General features: G+C 39.7%; 1 protein-coding gene across 1 annotated transcript in view; it reads left to right on the forward strand.

Moving 5' to 3' along the window:
• The first annotated feature begins 11832 nt into the window (after positions 1-11832).
• The window catches only part of LOC115405818 (collagen alpha-1(XI) chain-like), a 72265-nt gene continuing 58200 nt past the window's right edge, over positions 11833-25897 (forward strand). The window contains exons 1-4 of the mRNA XM_030115545.1: positions 11833-12144; positions 19391-19555; positions 22117-22330; positions 23249-23411. Of these exons, the coding sequence (XP_029971405.1) occupies positions 12030-12144; positions 19391-19555; positions 22117-22330; positions 23249-23411 (657 nt within the window). The 5' untranslated portion in view covers positions 11833-12029. The remainder of the gene's footprint in view (positions 12145-19390; positions 19556-22116; positions 22331-23248; positions 23412-25897) is intronic.

The following is a 25897-nucleotide window of genomic DNA, read 5'->3' on the forward strand; positions in this document are numbered from 1 at the left end:
GACAGGTAAAACATCGGCTTTGAACTTTCAACTCACTGTTCAATGATCCTCAGCCTCACCTGTTGAGCTATTAGTTTACTGTGTATTTACTTGGGAAATGGGAGGGTGACCACTAGTTTGCAGAAAACTAATCCTGAAATACAGTGCAATACACACAAAACAAAGTGGTGGTTTTAAAGAGGATTGTTTTGTTTTTCACCAAAGTTCACAATTTGATGAAATTACGTACTAAATTTAACCACTTCGGTGGCTCTTTTATTAGACATAATTCTGTCTTTACGAGACAATGAAAACAAACAGAAAAAAGAAAAAGAAAAAGAAATACAAGGCGGAGGTTAACATTCACATAAACACTTTTTCAGTGGTAAATTTATCAACGTTGTCTGGATGTTGAAATAACGCTTTTCAACTGACATATTTCAGCAAAATTTTTAGAAGTCATGATTTTAAAAATACTGACGATTACATATGCATTTTAAAAATGTTGATATTTCAATGCTGAATCCACAGTGAGTTTACAACACAACTTCAACCATTTAGTGTCAACGTTGTTTTGATGTTGAATTAACGTTTTTCATCAACTGACATTATTTCAACTACATTTCAACGTTTAAGGTCGGTTGAATGCCAGCTGGGTCATTATGACGTCAAAAAAAGGTCCAATAATAACGTCTGAATCTTGGACCTATTTTGTACGTTCTGCTGATGTCTAGATTTGGTCTTTGGATGACGTCCAAATCCTGAACGTCATTATGATGTCCAAAAAAGGTCCAATAAGGACGTCTGAATCTTGGATCCATTTTGTACGTTCTGCAGATGTCTAGATATGGTCTTTGACTGACTGACCCAATAATGACCTGATCTGCAGATGTTTGGTGGGAAGTTTCACCCCCAGACAGGGATAGTTAAAGATTTTATTACTTTTATGACTTGAAAGCTATTGTATGACATTTATATTTTAGAAACCTAAAATATAAAACTTGACCAATTTAAACTTCAAAAACTGACATGATAAACAGTATTTGGCCTATATTATGTGTTATTTGTAACATTGGAGTCTAAATTCAATCTGCTATTGTTCATGTGTTTGAGCAGAGACTTTGCATTCGAGGGGACAAATTGTATGATTATTGTCTTGGTAATGACAGTTTGCAAAAATTGTATGTCTTATACTGTATATGATTTAATTTGATTTTTGTGTATTGGATCACCTTAAAAATGGGAAGATGATCCTCAATCCATCAATAAATATGTTTTAAAAAAGATGAAAGTCAGTAGTTTAACTCCACTCCACTTGGCTTACTGAAGCTGGATAATTTATAAAGTACTGACATGTTACTACTTTGATTTCATTTGAATTAACTTTAAAGAATTCCTCAATGTCTTGTAGATTTCCAGTTGTATGTTCTACTCAAGCTTATAGTCACCATGTGAAAACTACTGAACTATCTAAAGTCTGCTTAATATTGAGCACGACTTTAGAAGCTCGCAGTGAAATGAGGGATTTTAAATTCTATTCTAGATTTAACAGGAAGCTAATATTGGAGTGATGTGATGTTTCCTGCTGGTTCTTGTCAGTTTCTTAGTGTTACCAAGTCAACATGTTCCTAATTTCACAGATATTATGCAATTAAAAAAAAAGTCCTGGACACTTGTTTAATGTGGGAGTTGAATAAGTTCTTGTCAAAACTAACTCCAGGTTCCTCACAGTCCAAATTGGAATAAAGCCTAATTCTGCTCTAAAATAACCATGCAAATGCCTGAAAACTTTGTTTAGAAATCAGTTTGAATCTGCCCGTTTATTCTCTTTTGGAAGTGGAATTATATGTAAATTAGGCGCGACTTTATACCGGTTGTTCTGCGCATGCTCCGTCGTGATGACACAATATTCCAAGATGGCGTCCCGCGTCCCGGTGTTCGACTCGTACGGATTTGATTTATTTAACTGCAGTTTTAGAAGAATTTGATATAAGGAAACGAGCGAGTGGACGGGTGCATAATAATGCGGTCACTTTTAAAGCGGTTTCATCAAAATTAATCGGGAAACAAAGAAGAGAAAAACACTCTTCACTTCCGGGAAACGTAAGTATGTCACGGCCGCCGCCTGTCCAATCAGAACGGTTCGCAGAACCCAGCGTTGCAAATAACTGGAGGTCAAAGTAACACCATCCACTGTTACTATAAGTTTGTAGATCATTAGTCTTTCAGGCGCTTTGGACAAAAAATAACAACTTCTGTTTTATTTGACTTTACATGGAGAAAATTACGACTCAGCCAGACTTCTATGTTTTGAAGACAAGCTTCTAGTTTGACAGGTTGATCAGTGTCATCTGGATTCATAGATAAATAGATTTATGCGAGCTGAAGAGTCATTAATGTGAAGGAAGAAGCTAAGAAATTGGACTATAACATGCTAAAAAAGATTATAGAGAGGCTGTCCCTCACTACATGCACCAAAACGTAACAAGTGCTGATAAGAAGTGTTGTCAACAGTGATAGGAGTAAATTAACGGTGTAATTTATTCTGCCCAGTGTCCATTTATTTTATTCAGTTTTATAATAAATTATTGAATATTTGAACATGCATCTTAAAGTTAAAGTAGAGGAGATCCAAATTATTTTACATATTTTAACCCTTTTTGTAAGTACTGTAATGCAGTAGTTATTTGTCTAGTAATTGCTACTTTAAAAATATTATAACTAATTTACTAACTCAGTTGCTTTTTTAAGGAAGTAATTAGTAACTATAACTAATGACTTTTTTAAAGTGATTTTCCCATCATTTGTTATCTAATGGCTGCCTGCTCTGCTGAGCAGGATGCAGCCACGTTTCAGATTGACATAGGCGGCAGTAAAAGGCCTTAAGCATCCTCTTTGTACATAACATACACTACTGAGTACCGCTGTCCTACACCGATGCTCATATTACTTGCTATTTAAAGTGTCCTGGAAACAATGGATTTTGTTCGGCAGCACATAGTAGCATCATAACAGTATAATAACATGTATTTTCTGACTGTCATCTTTTTACCATAGTTTATTTGAAATAAGTGTGGGAGTGACCAGCTTACCCAATGAAGGGTTATGTTGTAAAAAATAGGTAGAACTAAAAGTAGCATCCTGCAACTATGCAGTTGCACTCAAGAAAAAAATGCTGTTTTAGAGTTCAGGTATATTTGTGTGGCACAGTGTGGCCGGAGCAGTTTAGACATGCTTAATGTAGCTCATCTAAATTCACTTTTTTGATTTGTTATATGTCCTTCAACAAAATCAGTTGCCCTATTCAAATGTTTCTCTTGATCTAAATGCACTGTTGTTCAAAGTATTTGCCTTTGTAAAAAAAGAAAAAAAATTTGAGTGAAACTCAATTCTCTAAAAAGAAAAATGTTTTTATGCAGAGAATCAAAGATGACACTGAAATTTGTTTGACCACAGCAAACACCAGTAATGAGGAACATGCATGGCCCGGGAAAAAGTGAAACAGAAACTCCCAGAGTGCTGTAAGTTCAGTAAGGTTTAGGGGTCAGAGTGTCTTCTCATCCCAACTTTCCTGCTTGTTTGTGAACTTTTGGTGTTTTAATTTCTCATCTTCTTCGTTGCAGTATCACTCTTGGCTCCTTTGGCTTTTTTTCCTTTGTGATTTGCTGTTGTACTTTCAAGCTCCGAAGACCCAAAAGTCAGCTGTTCTTAAGTAAACTGAGCTTTTTTACCTCTTTAGCCTGCCCGCCTCTCCCCGAGTATGAAAGCAGCAGTGAACTTTTGGTTTTGTGTGTTTGTCAGCCTCTTCATCCAGTGTCGGCCCGTTTCGCTCTACAATCACTTTTTACTACTGACAGCTGGAGACAGGACTCAGGGAACCTTTTGCTCATGAAATATGAGATGCTAGGGGCATGTTTGGATTATCGCAGACCCTCCACTTAACTCACCATAACACTCCTTTCACTGCTAGAAGGAGAGGCGTTCATCACATATACTTGACATGAAGCTTGAATATTGGACGACCTCTCTTCATCATGCTACATTTATCAATTCTGCTTTTATCTTTTCTTCTTTTCATCTGGACTGGATCCTTTCTCAGTTTATTTGTGTTTGCTTTGATGGCGTACAACTTGTGGTTAGCAGTGTCTCGAATTGGATTTAGCGTCTCATCTCATAGCGAGAACATCCACGGTTTGAGACATCGATTGGGTTCATGTCTGGATGAAGTTTGCATATTCTCCCTGTGCCAGCATGGGTGAATCTTGTGTGCTTTCAGTTTGACCTGATGGAAATGCTGAAAGGAAATGTTTTCCCGAAAGAAAAATGTTGTATGTAGAGGTTCAAACTACTATTTCTTTACTTTAAAATTCATAATCTTAACTGGCATCACTACAACATGCAACATGCAATACAACACCGCTGCGCCCCCCACCAGACTCACCACATCACCCTTTCCTGCCAACAAACCCTCAAACAAACAAAAAGCCCACCGCTGTGTATGTCTGCGTATGTCTGAGTGGCCGAATGTGGATTTTTTTTGCACACTTGGTGGCAACAAATGGTTACTCATTTAGAGTAACTAGCATTGTTTCTGTCCCATGTGTTTTGACGTTTCAGACCCCCTTCTGCAGTTTTTGACATGGTTTGAGGTTGTTTTCTGCCCCTTCTGTGAGCCTGAAATATGATTCATTCAGAATGTGGTGTCCGGAAACGGAGTTAGGAGCTCTTCATACCGAAATCAGGAGTTTAATCTCTCTCTATTTCTGTAGTGCAAAAAAAAAAAAAAAAAAAAAAAAAGATATCACACATGCTGATCTCCCCAGGCTTTAGCAACTCACAACTTTTTAGAGACAAGACAATGCAAGAAAATACTCAAACAACAATTTTGGCCATGAATCCCACTACTTTTACATAATGTTCCAAAACAGTCACATAATCTTCTGAGGAAATTTGGGCCAAAATGTTATTTAAAAATCACTAGACATTTCCACATTTATGTGAGAAAACAAATTTGTGGAACTTCGATGGATGATACAAAATGAGACTTTATGAACGTACGAATAGGAGTTCTCTATTGAACTGGTCCAGCATCATCAGGTGTCAAGAAAAATAAAGTTCAGAAAAGACATGCAGAAGATGATGGAGGTGTGTCATTTTTCAACCTTTTGAATTTGGTGAAACTTAAAGCCTAAAGCCTAGTTTTGTGATGTGCTTTAGATGCAGTGCTAAGGGACCCAGGTCAAATGGGGGACACGCACAGGAACCACTGGAACCAAACACTATCACTTCAATTAATGTATTATTAAAATCTGTAAGAAAATAAAAAGGATATTTCAGGATTTATACGAAATCTAGTATTGGAGTAGACTCTAGTACTGAGGCATGCTAAAAGCAGGGGCCCTAAGAATGAGCCCTGTGGAACTCCACGCAATAGAAGAGTTGAGGAGGACTCTGAATCCACAATGTTTATGGCCATAGTTTTATCTTACACATATCCTCAGCCAGCTCAGAGTAGAACCACAAATACCCATGAGATGCTCTTAAGGAGATGATATAATGCTGTGGTCCACAGTATCGGAGGCAGCGGCAAAGCAGGACAAGAATCTGAATTGAGGATGCCATTAATGAATATGACTCTGTTCAGTTCTTCATTGAAAACCTCATCTTGGCCTGAAACACAGAAAGTGTACCTTGGGATTATCATTATTATTTAAAGTTGTTTGTGTGTGGCCGTTTTTCTTCACTGCAATTTTAAAACGCATTCATTTGATGTATTTTGGCTCGTCTGTAGATGAAGTAGCTTTGTTTTTGTTTTCTTTTTTGGGGAATTGGTACTGGACAAATTTGCTTTGTGTAATGGGTGTGAAACCGCATTTCTGAAGAGAAAGCACATCTTCCCCCCCGCTATCAAACACCCACTAGGTGAAGCTATCTGGGCTTCACATGTACATATAATAAACATGCCCAGACAAACATTCATTCCAGTCGGTGGTTATGTGGTTGAGTGTCTAGTGCGTATCCCTCTACCCCCGTCAAGCCACATAAAGCTTTCTAACTGGATAATTCATAGTAACGAGGAGCTTTTAAGGTCACATGTACTTGCGGGCAGCTACAAGAAGTCTAAGCTTCTTGAAACTTTGCTCTTGCTCTTACTCATATTGATAAGGGGAAGCGTCCCTCTCACTCTGATGAAGTCATTGTGAGGTTTTTTATTCCAGAGTGGTTTGTAAGAAGGCATAAGGAAAGGAAAATGCATTTTTTCAAAGCCATTAAAAAGTATACAGGGAAAAAAAACTGCAGTTTATTTGCTTATAAGAGGAATTCGGGACACTGGTTAATGTTTCAGAGGGCTCCAGACTAATATTTCTCCACATTAGTGGCACACAGCGCTGCCAGACTGCTGAACATTTGTGGTCCATGTGCTTCAGATGCATCCAGAAGGTCTTGACATTTCTCCACCTGCGTCCTACATCCGTCAAGCTCCATCTGCTCTTTAAAAAATTGTGGTGTACCGCGCCAGAAATTATTGCTTGTGCAGAAACATAGGATACGGTCTGCACATAAGAAACAGTCCAGAACTGAAGAGTCGGGAGGGAAGAAGCAAATTGTTGGATTACATTGACGGCTTAAACAATGGTGTGAACTTAATGAATGTGATGGAAATGTTGAGCAGTCACTGTTTAGAGCATTAGAGTGGCGGTGTTAAACACATTTCAGTTCAGGCGCTTTTTACAGCTTGATTTCATGTTGAGTGAACTGGACTGATAAAATAGTGATACAATAACTTTTAAATCGAAAATATAAGGTTTTTTTTCTTTTGTGGCACAGAGATGAAAATTTGTATGTTTTCACAAAACCAAACAGTTTCTACCAAAAACGACAAGAACCTATCATTCCTGACAGCATCATCGATGTCAAGGTTTGGGTCTCAGTCTTCTTGTTCCTACTCCTCTTAACAATTTGTTTTAAAAAAAAGGTTTTCTTTGAAATTCATAATTTGCTTGATGGTTTGACGGGCATTATTCGACCCTCTTGCGGCCCAGTTTTGGCCCACGGGCCTTATGATTGACAGACACCCCTGGTTTAAAGAAAATATGAGGCTATTTGTGACTTTTTTGAATGTCTGTTGAAATTGTGGTGACTACGGAAGCTTCAACTTTTAATCTCCCAGTGAGAGTTCTGTAATTTAGACTGTGCAGAAATTATAAACCCACTCATTGCTCAGATGTTTAGGGGAAAAAGACACAAAGAAATTACAGTAAAAGTTGCAGTAGACACTCATTACAAGCTGTGCGGTCTTCCATTGTGCTACATGTTTCACTTTTTAAGTTTGTTAGAAGACTGGATTGACGACCACAATGCTCTGTCTACGCTTGGGGACCTGTCACTGTGGAGTTTGCACATTTGCTGGTTGGATTTTATCCAGGTGCACTGATACATTATATATTATTTTTAGCTTTACTTACACATTAAATTAATCTCCAAACTGAGTGAATTCCTCTTTTTTTTATAAATGTCTTTTGGTTTAGTTTTTTGTTTTAAAGTTACAGCAAATCAAAGAACATATTAATACTAGCAACAAAGTAAACTCTTTCCTCCTTCTTCTCTTTCCCAAAAAAACATTAATCTAAAGCAAAAAGTAATGCTGATGACAACAAAACTGCGATTATGGTATACAGTACCATGAATCCTTTCTGTTGTTGGAAAAAAGAAATAAAATCACAAAACAAGTTGGAAAAAAGTGTTAAAACTGCTAAAAAGGAAACAAGGCTTAAAAAAACCCCCAAAATGACCAAAAAGTGGTTAAGAACTTAAAGGTATAGAGGACGATTTTCTCAAAAGTCGAAGCCAAACGTCTGTAACTCGCTTTTTGAAAAACGCGCATGCGCCAGACGATCCTACCCGCTCTACTGCTCCTCCCGAGGAAACGCCTATCAATGTCGGAAGCGTGCGAGCGCGAGCTCATCTTCCCTGGGCGTGCACGGCTCTGTTCACAGTTTCTGCAACCGGCCTCGCTCATAAAGCTTACTTTCCGAAACAGTTACAGTTTCATTATGTCAGACTCGCCATCGGTAAGTACTGGCTGAAACCGAAGCTCATGGGCTACATAAACACTCTGAATCGCAGATCACGGGAACGAGCGCGCTTGACGGCGTTACGCAAGCATTTTTCTAGCTTGATTGACATGTTGGAGGACCAATAGTTGAGATTCGCATCCCGGAATTCATAGGCTAAGAACATCGTCCACTATACCTTCAAGTGGAAATGGGCAAAATGTTCTTTTTAAACCACTGAAAAAAGGGAAAGAAAACAAACATAAATCCTTAAAAAGAATTAGCTGAATTTGCTATAAAATGTTTACTATTTAAAAGAACACAACTGATGGACGTAAGGATGGATGGATGGATGGATGTGTGGATTAGTGAGTGCATGGACGGATTTACGGATGGCTATATAGATGCATGGGCGGTTTGGTGGATGAATGGGTGAATGGATGGATGGATGGAGGGTAACTGATGGATCTCTGCCACTGAACTCTTGCAGCAGTTCGGTGGCCGCCCTGGCTGCCTTCGAGGAGCACAACCTTCTCGTAATAATCCATCCGACATGCCAGAATAGAAGCGGCTCTCCAGAGGAAACGATGTGTATGAAACGCATGAAGCTCTTTGTTCCTCATGATTATACTGCACACTGGTTCAGAAGGCTACACAAGCCTGGAATGACTCACCAGGAGGTACCGCCGCTGCACCACATGAAAAGAACAGTTGTCAAACAGAAACAATCTGGGATTTGAGTTAAGTCAATATCACAACATATCATGTCATGTTGCATTTGGCACACGGCTCGGATTTCTCACTCGTCAAGCGAGCGTTGTCTTGGCGTGTGAAGCTCATGGGAGGAAGGCTGCTTGACAGCAATATACAAGCAAAGGTTGTGCTGCATGCTGGAGTTTCGTACATTCATTTTGAGAGCAAACTTTTTGTTTGTGATTTCAGGGAATAAAACTTGCCTCGTCATTTTAGGAAGTGTGAGCTGCTGCTATTAATGCAAACGTTGAGCATCACTATCGCAATGGCACAACTTGAAGCATTAAAAATATCACCATGTAAACATCGAGCAAATCACAAAGATGTTACATGTGATGTTTCAGAGAGAACATTTATATTTGAAGTGACTGTAAATCTGCAGACGAAGTGTGCCAGTCTACTGTCTGTGGGAAGCAGCATGAAGAATTTCAGTCTGAAATTTGAAGGCGCTCTGATTAAAAGCTGCATTTGATAGAAAAACATAGCCACGGGGCAACGTTTAAGTCATTTTTGTTTTTATAGCTGCTCAGGGCTGAACCCAGCACAGAGTGGAGACTTATTATAGAATAATTATACAATGTCATCTTGGTACACATTGGCAGTAAATGGATCAGTTGTAATCATATGCTTCCAGCTAGAAAGAAGGCAGCTCCCGAGCCAAGCCCTCCTGAAAATTGTAGACTGTCCCGAGAACGAGAAACTGTAAGGAGCCATTAGACCTTCGTCAGAACATTTCGCCGGCTGACTGATTCAGGTCATTTCAGAAGGAAAACTGAAGGCTTCAGTTCAGTTGTTCATATTTCCTGTCTGCCAGTTTTGGAGCTACTCAATTTAAATCAAACATTTTGGGCTGTAGTCCCAGGAAGCTACATGAACAAGAGGTTCTGACATTCTCCTCCAAACAACGGGAACCAGAAAGAAAAAAGAAATTGTTAAGTGTGCCAGCAGGAACCAACTGAGCCAGGCTGCTCTCAGGGAGGTTCTCTACTGCCGAGGAAGCACGAGACCATCACATCGGTTCATGATTGAACAGGAGGAACAGTTCAGACAATCCATCCTCGAACCAATTTAATCACGTTCAACGTCTGAAAAATGAACATCACTTTTACGACAAAGTTTAGAATTTAAATTACTGGAGACCTACTGTGTTCTGATGATGGTCTGTATTCAAACAGAACACAGTTTCCACCAATATGGTGGATTTTCTGTGTTGATGTTCCTCTGAGGATAAAGCTCACTGATGATTTTCCTGATTTATTTTTTCATGACTGATAACTTTTCAAGAACGCACCCTGCTGTCACTCCTCTTCTACCCTGCGACCCTCACATTGATCAAATGTTCAAGATAAATGCAAAAAAGGTCAAATTTCAACATTTACCACTTAGTCTACTTTCATGTTTTGTGCTCAGTGTCATCAGGGGAACGTTGGCTCGAGAAGTGGACTTGGGCTTGAAGGTTCACAGGTTTGAACTCCATTGAGCTTGACCCTTGACCCCCAGCAGCTCTCCAGAGCAACCTAATGTGTCTGCCCACCATATCCAAGTGGATATGAGGAGTTAGTTGGCACCATTGTTCCCAGGACTCAGTGTTGTGTTGTGTTTGCTACTCTTAAGAAATTTGTTTTGAAAAATCAGTGTTTTCTTTGAATTTTTTCTAATTTGCTTGGTGGTTTGGTGAGTCGGATTGGAGCCACTTGCGGCCTGGTTTGGAACCACGGGAGTATGCTTGACAGCTGTGGTGTACTGACTTCTTAGTGAAGGGATATGCCAGTAAACTTTTCATGACTGTTAACCTTTAAAATGATTTTAAGCTGAGATGTATAGTGTGCCAAGGAGGTTTCTTACTATTAATATGCAAACTGACTCTAGTCCTCATCTAAGAGCAAAGGCTTTTAAAAAGAAGTACCTGTATGTTAATAAGTGACAGAAAAGTGCTTATGCAACAGCTTCCCAACAGAAATATACAAGCAGATGTGGATTTGTGTGAATATGCAAACAATGGATGAATAAATGTTTAGAAAAAGTTGAAATCAGGTCACTCCTGCAGCTGAAAAGAAACTGATCACAGCCAAGACAAATTAGTTTCAAAGGAGATCTGGGGGCGTTTCGGGTTATAATAACATTTATTTTTATTCCTCTTAATAGCCCAATATGCAACCTAAAATATCTGTTGGGCACAGTTTGAATTTCTGCTTTGTGATAATAAAACAGCTGACATGTTTCAGAAATGAGGTTTGAGTTTATGTGCCATTAGACTGAATCCTTTTTTTTTTTTTTTATAGTATGCAAGAAACAAACAAAGCTAATGAAGAACTATAGCTACCACCTGTGCTTCCACTCTTTGTTCCAGTCATCTCTTACCATTAATTATTTTCAGACCAGAGAAGTTCTGCTATCCAAAAATCAAAAAACCGAGAAAAAAAACCTCAGGGCTCCTTTAGGAAACTCCTAGTGTCTGGAAATCATTTCATTTTGGCCACTGAGGCTTTTCTATTAGCCATCGGCTCAGGCACAGGCTATTCAGTCTCTGTTTTCACATTCTTATGCTTTCAGGAAACGTCTATAATAACATCTCCACCCCATCCCTTCATTTGCATCTGGTGTTAAATTTAGTTTAACGCCTCTCCCCCTGAATCTTTCTGCTCCTTATTTTTTCTGGCCAATTTAAGAAAATAGTTACTTTTCTTTATTTGTCGAGTTGCTTGTATGTCAGTTTTAGTATTTGGTTCAATGAAATGAAATGACATGGCTTCTGGTGCTTCTAGGATTTCCAGGTCCCAGCCTGTGTAGGATACTGTACCGGATCCTGTAATTAGTGCGCAGGGATGATGGGATGCTCTGCTCCACACTGTTGAGACATCTTTTAGTGCACATAGGGGCGGGCCAAGGGGGGGACAACTTTTCCTGATTGGTGATTTGATGAATGCCGGGTTTTCCAGTGTCAGTATCTTCAGCGGGCTCAGGTTTGTCCTGCCTCCTCACGGTGCGCAGCTCTCAGGCTACAGCGCTTTTTTTTTTTCATGAGAGCCCTTTACCATCAGTGAGAGAGCTGCGCTTGAGGGGGAGCGGATCTGAAGGGCCCAGTCCGGCTGTGAGAGGCATCCTTTTAACTTTCACACATGGCGCTGTAGTATAAGCACTTTTTTTTTTCTCTCTCTCTCTCTCTCCTCCGTGGATTTGTGGAAAGGACCGCTTTTTCATAAAGAAAGTCGCCCGTTTTCTGTGCAGCTGCGGGCGCTCATCATGGAGATGCAAAGGTGGAGCACCAGGTGGAAAACGAAAAGGTGGCTATGGGACTCGACGCTCACCGCTGTGGTCACATTAATGTTAATCCTACAAGCTGCCAATGTTCGAGCAGGTAAGAAGCTGCATGCTGCTCCCGACATTAGACTCTGTGCCAATTCGAGGACTCCCCCCTGACAGTTTGAGAGCTGGCAGACAGCCCGCAGATGGCAGTGCGCTCAGAACTTTTATCGAAATCCCAATCAATTAGACTCACCTTAATCAGCTTTTTCACTTAATGGAAAAATTAAAAAAAAAATGTCACGTTTTCCACAAACTGATGCAAAAGTCACGTGACTGCGCTCAAACTTTAAATAACCATAAGACATGAATGACTTTTTTTTTTTTCCTGGAAATGCTCAGTAAACCGGAACTTTCTGCCACGCGCTTTGCGTCCTTTGTGATGTGATTATGGCACGAGAAGGAGAGGTGCTCTTTTACTCACTGAAGTCGGTAATTTCTCCCCTCCAGGTGTGGTCAGAGAGAAGTGGGCCGATAGTGCCGATGTCTCTTTGACACATATTACACGCCGGTGGTCTGCGTAAAATGTGCGCGTAAAAAAAAAATCACACGTATGCAAAGGATGCACTGGTGACAGTTATTTGCAGTAGCGTTAGTGTTGCGATTATAGAAAATGTGTTGCTGACCGGATGGCATCGTTTGTGTATTTGGAGTCATCACATGGGAGCACCGGTGAAGACTGTAATAGTTTTACGCACAAGTTTTACGCACAGCGTTTGATAATATACAGATTTCAGATCTGATTTAATAAGGATTTTTTTTTATTGAGTTATCAGTGTAGTAAGAAATGAAGGTCAACTTTTTTTTGTAAAAGGAATAAAATGGATTTTTCCCTTGCAAATTTTCCCTTATTTACTTAATCCGGTAGCTGCCAAATACGTTGACAGTAGTAAATTTCAACATATTTTTTTGTGATGACGTTCTAATGACTGGACGCAGCACTATGGAATTCTGGGAGGAACACTCATATTCTGGCCTGAAGGAGCACCATCTTTCCACATTATCCGGGCTCCCAGTCAGTCCAAAAAGGGGCGTTGATGGAAAAAAGAACGAAAAAAAAAAACTGAAGCATTTCCCGTCCTCTAACAAAATACCTATGTAGGTCACAATAAATACTTTTAATATTTCATTTGTCTGTGAAATCACAGAATACTCACTGTGCTTCAACTACTGCAAAGGCAAAATATAAGTTGAACTTTTCTTGATGAGTTTATATAGCTTTTTGAATGTCCTCTTTGTATTAGAATATGATAAAAACAGAAATTGGATATATATAGCTTTTTGAATGTCCTCCTCTTTGTATTAGAATATGATAAAAACAGAAATTGGATTAAGTTATGAGCTGTTAATTAACTAAGGCTCCATGAAATATTGGGATGCAGATAAGACAGAGTATTTTGGCTCTTTCATATTGGGAAGCAGCTTCATTAGACAAGTCTGACATGTATGAAATCATCTGAAAATATGAAAAGATCCTGAAAGCAAATGCCTCACTGGCACAGCTTGCCCAGTGCCCATCTTCCCTTCTGACAGATATTTAAGCTAACCATAATTGCATGATGTGCTAGCAAACATTTGCAGGCTTTCCAATGCACTTTAATTGCCGCTTCTGCTGCCAACTCTCAGTAGATGGCAGTGACACGAAAAAGACCGACAAGACAACCCTAGATGCTGCTGCGCCGCCGCAGAGACATTAAGCCACAGCGTCACACCAGCTAATTGCACGTCTCAACTTAAACATCAAACTGTATGGCTCTCATGACTTATGAGACCAGGAAAGATGGATTTCTTTATTTTTTTCGCGTATTCATCTGAAAAAAAATGGCATTTTAATGTGCTACAGTCTGGTGGAGAAATTGCTTTCATGATTTTAACTGGGGTTGCTCATGTCACAACATGCTTCGGCGCTTTGGGGTAAATCACAGTCCTTTGTCATGTTAGTAGCTTGTTAACATGGCAGATAGTATATCACAAGTCCCCCGGAGCAGCCAGGAAGATGTGTCATTAAAAATCACAGACACTGACAAATTACCCCTCAGACAGGACTGCGGAGAGTCTGCTTCAGTACCTTCAACATGAAAAACCGGCTCCTCTTTCATGTGGCTTCACGTCCTTATCATTAGAATATGGTTTATTATTTTTAGGGTTAAAGGAGAGAAAGAAGTCTGTTTGATCCTTGATGCATTGAAGCCATAGCATGTTGGCTCGACCTCCTAAGAGGCGGCGAAGGTTTTCGAAGAAAGCTATGCCTAGTCATTTTGGGTCTTTAATGGTTTTGGGATATTGCCTGTTTTTCATGGCTTCTGTGAGGCAATAGTTGTGGAAAGGAGAGGGGCTGAAGAGTCGGGGGGTGCGGGTGGGCGGGACTGTGGGGGGGTTCCTGGCCAATTCAGCACATCTGGAATATATGAGGCCTTGAGGTATGCAGTAATGCAGAAAGGCATTTTGAAACTCACAAAGAGACCTTTAGTCCAAGCTTTCTTTCTTTCTTTCTTTTTTTTTTTTTCGAGAACCAGTAGCTCTGTACTTGTGACAATATTCAGAAGAGCCACAGACTATTTTCCTCTTTATGAGGCATTTTGTGTGCCATTTAAAACCTGGCGTTTCTATTAAACTGCTCTCTGCTCTCCGTCTGAGGAAGTTTTGTCCACGACCAGATTTTTTTGGGGGGAGAAATCTAGAAAAGACATCTATCTTTGCTTGATTTCCCAGCAGTGCAGCACAGTTTATCCTCTGAGTGGATGAAATTGACAAAGTGTGCCACAGGATTATCTGAACCAGAATCAGCATAAATGTCTCCAGAACTTTCACGTCACTAATCGAGCAGATCTGGACGACTTCAAATGAGCTCGAACCCGTGACCCGACCACTGAGCATGTGCTCAAATCATGTCGGTTTGATTCAACACTCCTGCTGTTATTTTTCTGGTCACAGTAGATGTAGCTACAGGGATGAGGCCTTCTCACATCAGGCTCAAGTATGTTTTAGTAAGGGGGGGTGCAGGGAGTGGTGCCATTGCCATAATGGCTTCAGCATGTGGATCTTTTAGCTCCGCCCCTCAGACCCCCTCCTGGTGACTCAAAGCCAACAGGAACTGCACAATCAGCACTTCCTGTCTTCCTGCGGTACATTACTTAAAAAAATAGAAAATGTAATGCATGTATACATAAGGTAGAGCATAATCTGCAAGCAAGTTTCCTTTGGCCTTCACGAGAATATCAACTCAGAAGTGAGTCTGTTTTTGCTTATCGTTCTTCTTTTGGTGGGAAAGATTCTGATTTTCTGCTGTTATCACACAGCTTTTTTTTTTTCAAATGTAAAGTTAAGAGAGATTCCTTGAAGTCTTAATTTGTCTCAGTGGAGTTTTAAACTGACCGCCTACACTTTGCTTGTCACCATTCAGCGTTTGAAGATGACAAATCCTTCATCCTCTTTATTCACTGAAAAGACACTTTAACAATTTACTGTCTGGACACTAATATGTGGGTTGTTGTTGAAATGGTTTCCAGCAGTCCAGGAAGTAGCATTTGGTTGTGGAGATTCAATCCATGTTTTGTGTCTGTGTCTAACATCTTTAGCATTTAATCCATCCTTTTTATTCATTGGAATTAATGTGTTTCTATTTTTTTTCTATTCTATAAATACTTCCTTACAGCTCCTAATGACTTAAGGATGTGCAGTCCACAAGAATTTGTTTTTCAACTTGTTGTGTTGAAACATCACAAAACTATTTGTGTTTTAAAATGTTATGGTCAAAAGTTGTGATCTAACACTTTTTTTGTAGTTCATTGCACGCCTTAAATTGCCAAAGGAAGCATTGATCAAACTGTTGCCAGTGTATCTGTTAGGACTTAATTCTATATCATTGCTTATGTATTTAAATACTAAAGGTTTGCTGTTATAAAATGGGAGAAAACTTGGCATACATGTGGAAGCTGATCTGCTAATGAACATGGAAGATTGAGAACGTGTACCAGCTCATGTAAAATACTAGAACGAGTTCACACTAATGTATTAATTTAGGGCATGTATGTGAAAACCACATCTGAAAATATTTGGCTTTGTGAGTTTGTTTTTGATGTGTTTGAGAAGGAGGTGCAGATCAGCTCAGCCTCTATGTTTCTGTTGTTATGAGATTGATTTCCTCAGCTGCCTCACCATGACTATTGTTTTCACACTTTAATGTGAGATATTTTATGTATTGTACTTTGAAATTTGACTTTGTGAGCGATCGTTTCCCAAACTACATTTCTTTTTGCCAGATTCAGAAATGATTGACAGCTTCCTCCAACAACTCAACATTTTCATGCTTGTGGGCTCAGCACTCGATTTAGCCACTTCATGGTGAACCCAAGCACATAAACATGAGCAAGCGGACAGTTCTGATTCCAGCTGATTGTTCTCGTGTACGCAGACTCTTTATTTAAATAATCAGCCTGTGGCAGAGAAGCTGCTGTTGTTGTGCTGAGAAGCATTTCCACAGCTGGCTCACCACCACTTTTATCTGTTGACACTATAATTGGATATTTTCTTTCTTCCGCCATTCTTAGGACTTGCAATCTTTTTTGGAATCTTCTTTTCTTTTTCCCCAAAGCATTGACTCTTTGACAGATCAGATCCTCGAATGTGCTTTCGTTTTTATTTACTTCCTTTTGTGCCAACTTCACATTCATTTTCTGCGTTTGGTGGCTTGATGCTTCTTTCAGTAACTCCATGGGTCTCAATAAAGAACGAAACTATGTATTTTCCAGTTCATGTAACATGCAATACTCTTTTTGAATACTGTTCTTTCTGCACTATGCCACTCGCGCAATTATTCTTAGTTGATCACCTGCGAAACAAACTTAAATTGAATGTGTATTATAGTTGCCTCAACATACAATTCAGTTGCTTAAAAGAGAATCGTATTATTCTGGGCCCTTTGAAATGATGCACATTTCATAGAAACTGTTCAATCCAAAATTTTGTTTTAATTCTTTTACTGGTATGATGATGAGTCTAACAAATTGTGTCAGTATTAGCTAAAATTAATAGACTTCTCTTTCCACAAGTGGTGTCCTTAACATTTAGCATTGAACTAAAAATGACCCACATGCCTCAATAATCTCTGCAGCTGGACTCATAGGATCAGGTTAGTTGATGTTCAGTACACGAACTCCTCAATATTTAGCATTAACTTCAAAAGTCAGTCAGATATAATGAGCTCAGCATACTGTAGTTAGTCGTAGATATTAGCTTATAGCAAATATATCATTGTGAAATCGTCAATAATCAGCCATAATACATAATGCATGTAGATCATTGGTTTATCTGATGGCTTATTTTAGAGGTATTATTGGTTGAAATATTCAATTAGCATTGAAAACTTACACTTTAACGACACATATTTGATGAGAAAATACTTGACTAAGTGTATATATGTGTTAGTTCATAAGAGTATTTGAGAGTGTTTTAGTTTGAATTTGCATTGAACAACTTCCACCCTTGATGTTATATTATTGCAACATTTTTTAAAACTGTGTTGTAGGGATATCTGGATAATTTGTTTCTTATCAAATCCAGCTTTTTAAAGACTTGCTATATGTCAAAAATCACATTGAACTGCAACGTCAACAGTCCTGTTTATATGATTGCCAAGAAAAGCATACCCTGTTCAACATCTTCAATCCCCCCTATAATCAGACTGTAACTGATGATGTGCACAATGAGACAGGCGAGACAGTGGTTTCACAAGAAAAACATTTTCAGAATCAGAGGGAGAGACTAGACTGAAGGAGAGAGATTAAACCATGTTTATGACTCAGAAGACTTGCACTCTCATTGATAGAAACGAGCCCAGCGTAAAGAGGCTTGTAAAGTTCCCTCCTCTGTTCTCCTCAGTCCAAAGACCCGATGATCAGCAGCGCTGAGTTTTTTTTATAATCCCAGAGATGCTGTGGTGTTTCTGCTGCAGGGGCAACAGTGCGTCTGAGGAGGGGCAATTATGTCTGCTGAGTAGTTCTTAACATTTTTACTGTCTCTCTGCCAAGGCAAGCTCATAAACGGACAACCCGGTTGAAGTGACGGATTTAGCCAGGAGTCCCCTAAGAGGCAGTGGGTGCAACGGGTGTAAATGTTGATTTGTCATTAAACTGTCAGGTTCAGTTGAATTTACTATTACTACTGGGTATACAAACCATGGACTTTCAGTTATGTGCAATGTGTACATCGACTATTGGACAAAAAACATAGCAAGTTTATTGTTATGCATAATTCTATCATATGCGTATTTTAATTATAGCAAAGTCTCTCTTGGTGGTGCATCAGGTTGAGTCCAGACCTTAAGAGTTTAGGGATCTGGGTTTGAATCCCTGCTGTGGGAGAAGGAGCATTAAAACTGAAGGTGAAATTACACTTACAGCATCTATAAAATGTGCTGAAATAGATTGAGCTTGAGTTTATCTGAGTTTTACTTCTGTTAAACGATGAACAACATCACTGTCATGTGTAACACGGATGTGCAAATGGAAATTTTGCTGAGCTGGTGGAAATGACATTGCTTCCTTTTTTTTTTCTGGGATGAGGAAGTTTTCAAAAACAGCATACATTTAAATGAATAAGGCGAATGTCGAAGAGATAGCATATTTTGTCTTTGATATGTGCTAATCTGGATTTACACGTTTGAGCATTTGAGAAATTGAATTGAAATGATTCAGAAAAGAGCGAAGAAGACGTACAAAGCAGGACTGATAATAAAATCTGCAAAAGAAAGTCGTGGTGAGCCAGCTAAGGAAATGCTTCTCACACAATATCAGTCGCTGAAGGCTGAGCTGATGTGCAACACCTTTTCAAACGTGCTGACTGTTGATGTTTGTTCAAACATGTTTCGAAGAGATGCAATCATGAACAAAACGGAATACAGCAATAAAATATTCTGCTCAATCTGGAACTTATGCTGGATATTGTAAACATTATGGTCATTGTCAGCTTCTACATGTCTGCATGCAAAATCAAGTTTGACTCATTTTTATACTTATTCCCTAAAGTAGATCAGGTTCGGTGTTTCCAACTCGATATTTAAGAAACACCGTATTTGCAAACTGAACTTTGCTGCATTTATTTGTATTCTGTCTTAATTTTTTAACAATTGATGGTTTAAAAAAAAACACCTTTAGAAACTGTGTTTTTTGGTGAGAGGGGGCAAGCAAATTCCTTGTTATGGCAAACATGCACCACTGAAACGTCCGCATATCGCTCCCTGCATAACCTTGTGCTAAAGCTTTATTCAGTCCTGTAAGAATCTGTCTGTTCTGCCTCCGCAGCTGAACCAGTGGATGTACTGAAGGTGCTAGACTTCCAGAGCTCTCCTGAAGGAATACGGAAAACACCAGGCTTCTGCACAGTGCGGAGAGGATCCAAACCCGACATAGCTTACCGAGTAGGAAAAAGCGTCCAGCTCAGCGCTCCGACCAAACAGCTCTTCCCAGGTAAACCAACGCCTCTTCTCACACAGATTAAGCTACAGAACATCCTTGAGACAGACATCACCTTCCTTTTGCTGTGTATGCACATATTAACATGCTAACACAACAGATTCAATGTTAATCTGTTGGTACATATGTTTAGGTTAGTGTTATATTGTCCTCCATTTAGAGACAACATATACCATAGGTAATGCTGCTGGATATGTCACTATTTCTGCATAATTTGAAGAAAAAAAAGAATAGGTGTTTAAGAATGGAGGACACACCTTTGGTAATATTCAAGGGTCTCCTTTTGAATTTCTTTTTTCTGACAACCCAAGGGGCACGTGAGTCTCTGAGCACAGAGAAAAGACACGAAACTCTGGACCGAAGTGAAGAAAAAGTCAAATGCTATTTGATATTTTGGATAAACCCATACTCTATTTTGAAAGTGATTAAGAGGAATATATGTTTATTGATGCTTGATAGGGTGACCTTTTCCCCCTTGTGATTGCTGAAAGACGCTTGTATGCAAAAGATGTTCGGCAAAATATTTTAAATAATATATGTGCATTGATTCATAGATGCCTGCTGCTTATGAGAAATAAACCATGTGTATTCAGGCCTCGTTTCCAGAGAGACGTTTCAATTGAAAATGCACCTTTTTTGTGTTTTTACTTCAGAAAAGTTTAACGTTTACAAGGCAGCATTTTGAAACCAAAATCCATTTCTGCCCCTTATGGACATGGTCATGGTGCGCATGCGCAGTAGCAGTGTTTCCCCCATCTACACAGGGATGTAGCATTTCCAGAAACTGTTTTTGCCCGTTTACACGACGACACTGGAACATTTTCGAAAAATGTTCCCCCTTAAAAGCTCTTTTCAAAAAGATGTGTTTGTAGTAGTAGCTTCAAGCACCGATGTTGAGTAAACAGACACTCAATGTGCAACAAAAGTTTAGTGTTCTCACTAGAAATTGTAGTCGCGTAAACACGCCTTTAATTTGGTGGGGAGCACAGCCAAATACGCTGCATGAAATCTACATTCAGAAAATAAACCTACTTTTTGTTTAAATTCTGCTGTTCCTGATTGTTAAACTTTACAGTCCATAATAGTAACTTACATCGGGCGATCCCTTTGAGGGTCATTTTTTTCTTTATTACTGGAGCGGAGTGTAGAAAAAGCCTCTGATTACTTACTGAAAACCAACTTGGCAAGAAATTTATGAGGACCTGGATACTGTTAAACAGATATCACTCGATTGTGCTGTTGTTTATGAGCTTGGCTCAATTCTGAGCTTGTAAAATATCTGAAGGTGTTAGAAAGCTGTTAATTTTGAGCAACGTGTTCACTGAGGGAACCTGGAAGGATATGCTCAAACCTGAGGGGTGAAATGAAGTGTCAGAATGTCTTTATGTATGTTTCTCATTGAACCGAGATATTGTAGTTGAAAATATGTGACACCGGTTTGAGCTGTTGTATTAACAGCCCTTGTAAAGTGAATCCAGCTGCATCACCACTTCACCACTCCTTTCACTTCATGCCAAGGTCTTGTTCAAGCCTCCTTATAATATACACACTGCTGCACTTCTGTTCGTTTACACGAGCCTGGCAGTACTTAGTCTAATCATTACAGTGCAGTTGTTGTTGGAATGGCGTTTGGGATCGGGCCATGTTTACCATGTTTACCATTCTGCAGCATCCGCTCTTCATCCTGCAGCAGTCTAAGAAGCTCTCGAAAGAAAAAAGAGCATTGTTGGGTCGCTCAGTCCCGAGTCTTCTTTACCGGAGATTTGATTCCATTACGTGCCAAATGGTTTCAGCAGCTGGACTCTTCGACTGTGGATGCAGCATCATTGTTGAATAACACAAGGACTTCCCTGAAAACGATCTCGATGAGAGCAGATGTGTCAATAACACCCTCCCAGATGTGCAACCCGTCAACACGTTGGGCATCAAACCCATGAGAGAATCTCGCTGTGATTCATTCACAGGTTTTCTTCTACCTAGCTGAACTCCACTTCTCCAGTTTTAAATTAGCCTTGCTTTCAAGGAGAGGGATTTTTTTTTCCTTTTCGTTTCTGTATTTTGTGGATTGCTCAGTAAAATGTGTTCCCAGACACTGGTTTCTGAGCTTTGCGGTTCAGAATCACGTCTGTTTTTTACTGCAGTGTGGCCCGAGGGCCCGAAGATCACAAATACTCAAAGTTAACCTCCAGACTCGTCTGGCACACAGACTCCTCCACATTCTCCAGATCACTTGATTATATCATGCACTGTAGATGGGAATATTATTAAGCGCTTGAATAATAGTCCAGAGTTTTGAGACAGTAATTGATTTCTTCCCATTTGTATTTCCATGAGACATTGCTTCTTCTTTTGTATATTTCTCTTTGAATCAGTGGTGTCTCTGTCCTGTTACCAATCAACAGTTTCTCTGTCCCTTTTCCTTTGTTTTGGCTTTATCCATCTTAGAGCGTCTTAAACAAATCTGAGGCAGACGTGTTACGTGACACTGTGTTGATGTGTCTTATAATGTAGTTTCCGGTGGTCACTATCATCTCTGCTGCTTGTTCTACCTTAAGGGGGAGTTTTCCCAGAAGACTTCTCCATCCTGTTTACCGTCAAGCCCAAAGCCGGCCTCCAGTCGTTCCTGCTGTCCGTGTACAACCAGCAGGGCATCCAGCAGCTCGGCGTGGAGGTGGGCCGTGCGCCCGTCTTCCTGTACGAGGACCAGCATGGCAAACCCGCCCCGGAGGAGTACCCTTTGTTCCGCACCATCAACCTCGCCGACGGCAAGTAAGTGACTGACAGCTTTAAAAAAAAAAAAAGAAAGCTGGACTGTGCGGTGCGTGTGGGCGGATGTGGGGAGCTGAGGAGTTTTCTGCCCTCTGGATTTTGGATTTCTGGTTCAGTTTGTTGCAAATCTTGTGAGATTAACTCAAAACCAAGGAGAAACACGAAGAGCAACACTAACAAAACTGGCGCTCACAGTATTTTCCTACACATCTGAATCGTCCGACACCGACACCCAGCACTGAACATTTATTTCCATCAAATGTTTGTTCAGTCATTCACGCCATATGGAACACGTCAGACACTAATGGCATATAAATTGTTGGCTGAAATTTAATGACAGCCTTTTTTCTGTCTGTTATATACAACAGTGCTGCAGTAATGTGGAGGATCTTCATAAATTTTACGGCTGTTCAATGTAAAAACTACAAATTTGTCATTAATCTCCTGCAGAAATACATTTAAATTTTTCCATGTGTGGTTGCTCATCTGCAGTCCAAAGAAAATAGCAAAATAATTGCTTTCCGCTGCAATTTTGCCAAAATCTATGGTTTGTAGTAATAAAAGGCGAGACTTGAAAACTACAAGTCTGCTGTAATGTATTGCCATGGAGAGACAGAGAGAAAGAGAAAAACAACCTTTATACAGGTTTAACCATGATTTTAAAACATCTATCTGGCATGTAGCACTAAATTTAGCTATAAACCATATGCCAAAAAAGTGAAGTTTAAAGGAACAGCTGAGTTGTACAGAGAGGTTGGCATATTTATATTGTCAGTGAAATAAATCTACAAGTCCTCTTGACATGATAAGAAAACCTAGGATGCACAGTGAGTTACAAGGTGGCATGTTTAAATGTAGAACTGTACTGTAGAAAACCCATTCCTGCCTTATTTCTGACATCCGTTTTAATTTGGACAGATGGCATCGTGTAGCCATCAGCGTGGAAAAGAAGAGTGTTACCATCATCGTGGACTGTAAGAAGAAGGTGGTCAGGCCACTTGGCAGGAGTGAGCGGGCTGTCATCAGCACAGAGGGCATTACTGTCTTTGGAACCAGAATCCTGGACGACGAGGTCTTCGAGGTAAGATGCCCAGATTTTCTGAAAGTGGAATAAGCTGAGATGTTACTTTTTTTTTGGCCATGGCGTGGTGTAAAAGACATATTTGACATTTTGGCTACCGAGGTGGCGAAAGAGTTTGTGCCTCGTTCGTCTGGTGTGTGCATGACGTAGTGAACTCAAACTCCCGTGGGAACAGTTTTGCATCAGGACAGCAAATGGATATTCATTTGGGACGCCTATTAATGCATTCAGCAGTTTTTGGAAAATCCATCTCTACCTGAAGTGTTGAAGTCTACAAGGATTTAACCCATTGAACCTCTGATTGAGGGATCTTCGGCGCCTTTCATGACCATAATGCAAACATTCAACACTTGATTGAATAGATTGTTTGGACTGGATTAACAGAGGGCTTAACGCCAGCAGACTCTCCAGACTGCTTCAGCTCGGACATAATTGAAAACAGGTTATACATTTTACACACATTCAATTTGTCTGTCATTATTGTGTGCATAAAGTAGACGTTGGAGTTTACTGGCTTGAACAACAGTATTGGCTTTGTGTGCTTGGCAGGAGCTATAGGTAACGTCTATGGAAAAGCTAGTAGCGCAGTGTGTTGTCCAATTTTTTCTCTCAATCTATATGAATTACTGAGAGAGACTGAACATTAACAGACTTCAGTTTTATTTATGCATAATTAGGTTTTCTATATAAAACTCAAATGGTTGATAATAGAGCTTATGCTGAGAAATATAGTTGTGTACTTAATATTTTCGTTCATGGGACTCATACACTTTTTACAGCATTGAAATAGGTCCAAAATGTGTCTTTGTTTTCAATGAGGGGTGTCGAACACATTTGAGTTCAGAGGCCACACTCAGCCCAATTTCAGCTTAAGTTGGCTGTTCTGGTAAAATCGAGCCAATATTAAGTTTTAAATTTAAAGGAGTCATATTATGCAAAATTCACTTTAAAAAGGTGTCTTTACAAAGGTAGGCTGTGAAAATCAGGCTGTTCGGAGGAGGGCTCCTCAGAGCCTCTTTTTAGACCGCTCAAACTCCGAACATAGGATGAATTTGGGGCAAACAAACTTATATACTATGTTTTTGGGCTTCTGTGACCGATATGACGTGACTGAAAAATAGCATAATAGGTCCGCTTTAAACATTTCTTTGTTGTAGTGCAGAGTATATGTGATGGAAATGTCTATATTTTCACAGCACCGTTATCGTGTCAATGGACACCCAAAACGCAGTGCGTGTTTTGCTTTTTCATTTGGAACCATTGTCGTGTAAAAGGGGCCCGGCTGTTATGAGAAGTTTTCATCTTTAAGATTAAAAAAATAAAAAGTGTGAAAAAGGCTTTTTGTTCCAGAGAATTTGTTTCCACCTTTTTCCTCTCTGGAGCTCCCACGAGGTTGTCTATCCGATCTCTGCTTTAAGTTCTGGAAAGTCTTTGGTTTTGGCCACGCGGTAATCACCGACCCCAGCCCCACCCCCACCGGGCCAGCAGATCACACTGCTGGATGTGGAGATTCATCATGCTGTCAATTAAATGTTAAAGACGTGTGAGTCAGGACATTCGACATTTTCTATAATAAAATAAATGAGTTCCGTAACATTAGGCCTATTAGTGGATGCCACAGTGATTACAGTGACCGGGGTTAATTAGAACTGGAAAGGGGTAGAAATAGACTTCACATTTTCTCCAAATCTCTCCTATTTTTAGAGAAACCATTTATCTTTTGCAGGGAAGCTTTGTTTGAACGTATATTACACCAAATAGCGTTGAATTACAGAGTAATTTGTTTCACTCTCGAGGAGAAAAAGATTCCTTTTCTTCCAGGAGTTTAGGTCTTTCGCACGTCGCAAGGTGGCTTTAATCAGTGTGTATCACATAAAAACAATGCTGTGGCAGACCAAATGAAACCGCAGCCATATCTGAAGCTGTAATTATTTCCACTTCAAGTTTAATAACCTTTGATTTGTTGATTGTGAAATGGCTACTTGTGGGCAAACGTCTCCGCTAATGACAAAAGGTCTGACTGGCCACAGGGGTGTTGGTTAATTACTGAGTATTCCAGGAGATGAAAAGAGGTTTACAGCGGAGATGCGAGCCATGTGTTTGGTTTGGGGTTTGCTTTTGGGATTATAGTTTGGCAACCGTTCCAAACATACATCTGTTGTAGGTACAGTACAATCAGAAAGCCTCAGAGGAGAAACGGAAACTTTTGGAAAACTGCTGGCTGCATCGCCTTAAAAGACACGTGAATATCTGAGGCGTCTCCGAAAGGACACGTATTCAGGAGTCAGTTGGACGGAGATTCTGCTATTTTTTTTCCCCAAAAAATATTGACAGTCAGATTAAAAAAGGAGCTTGACTTTCAAGGAAGGGATTATGCTTCAAAGCTTCCTGAGTAAAAAGTATGGAGCTCAGAAGGTAGAAAGTAAAAAGGAATCATCTCAGGGACATGTCTCGTGTCATTTATCACATCGTAACATGAACAACTT

This window comes from Salarias fasciatus, chromosome 18 (genome assembly GCF_902148845.1).
Source record: "Salarias fasciatus chromosome 18, fSalaFa1.1, whole genome shotgun sequence".
NCBI classification, from domain to species: domain Eukaryota; kingdom Metazoa; phylum Chordata; class Actinopteri; order Blenniiformes; family Blenniidae; genus Salarias; species Salarias fasciatus.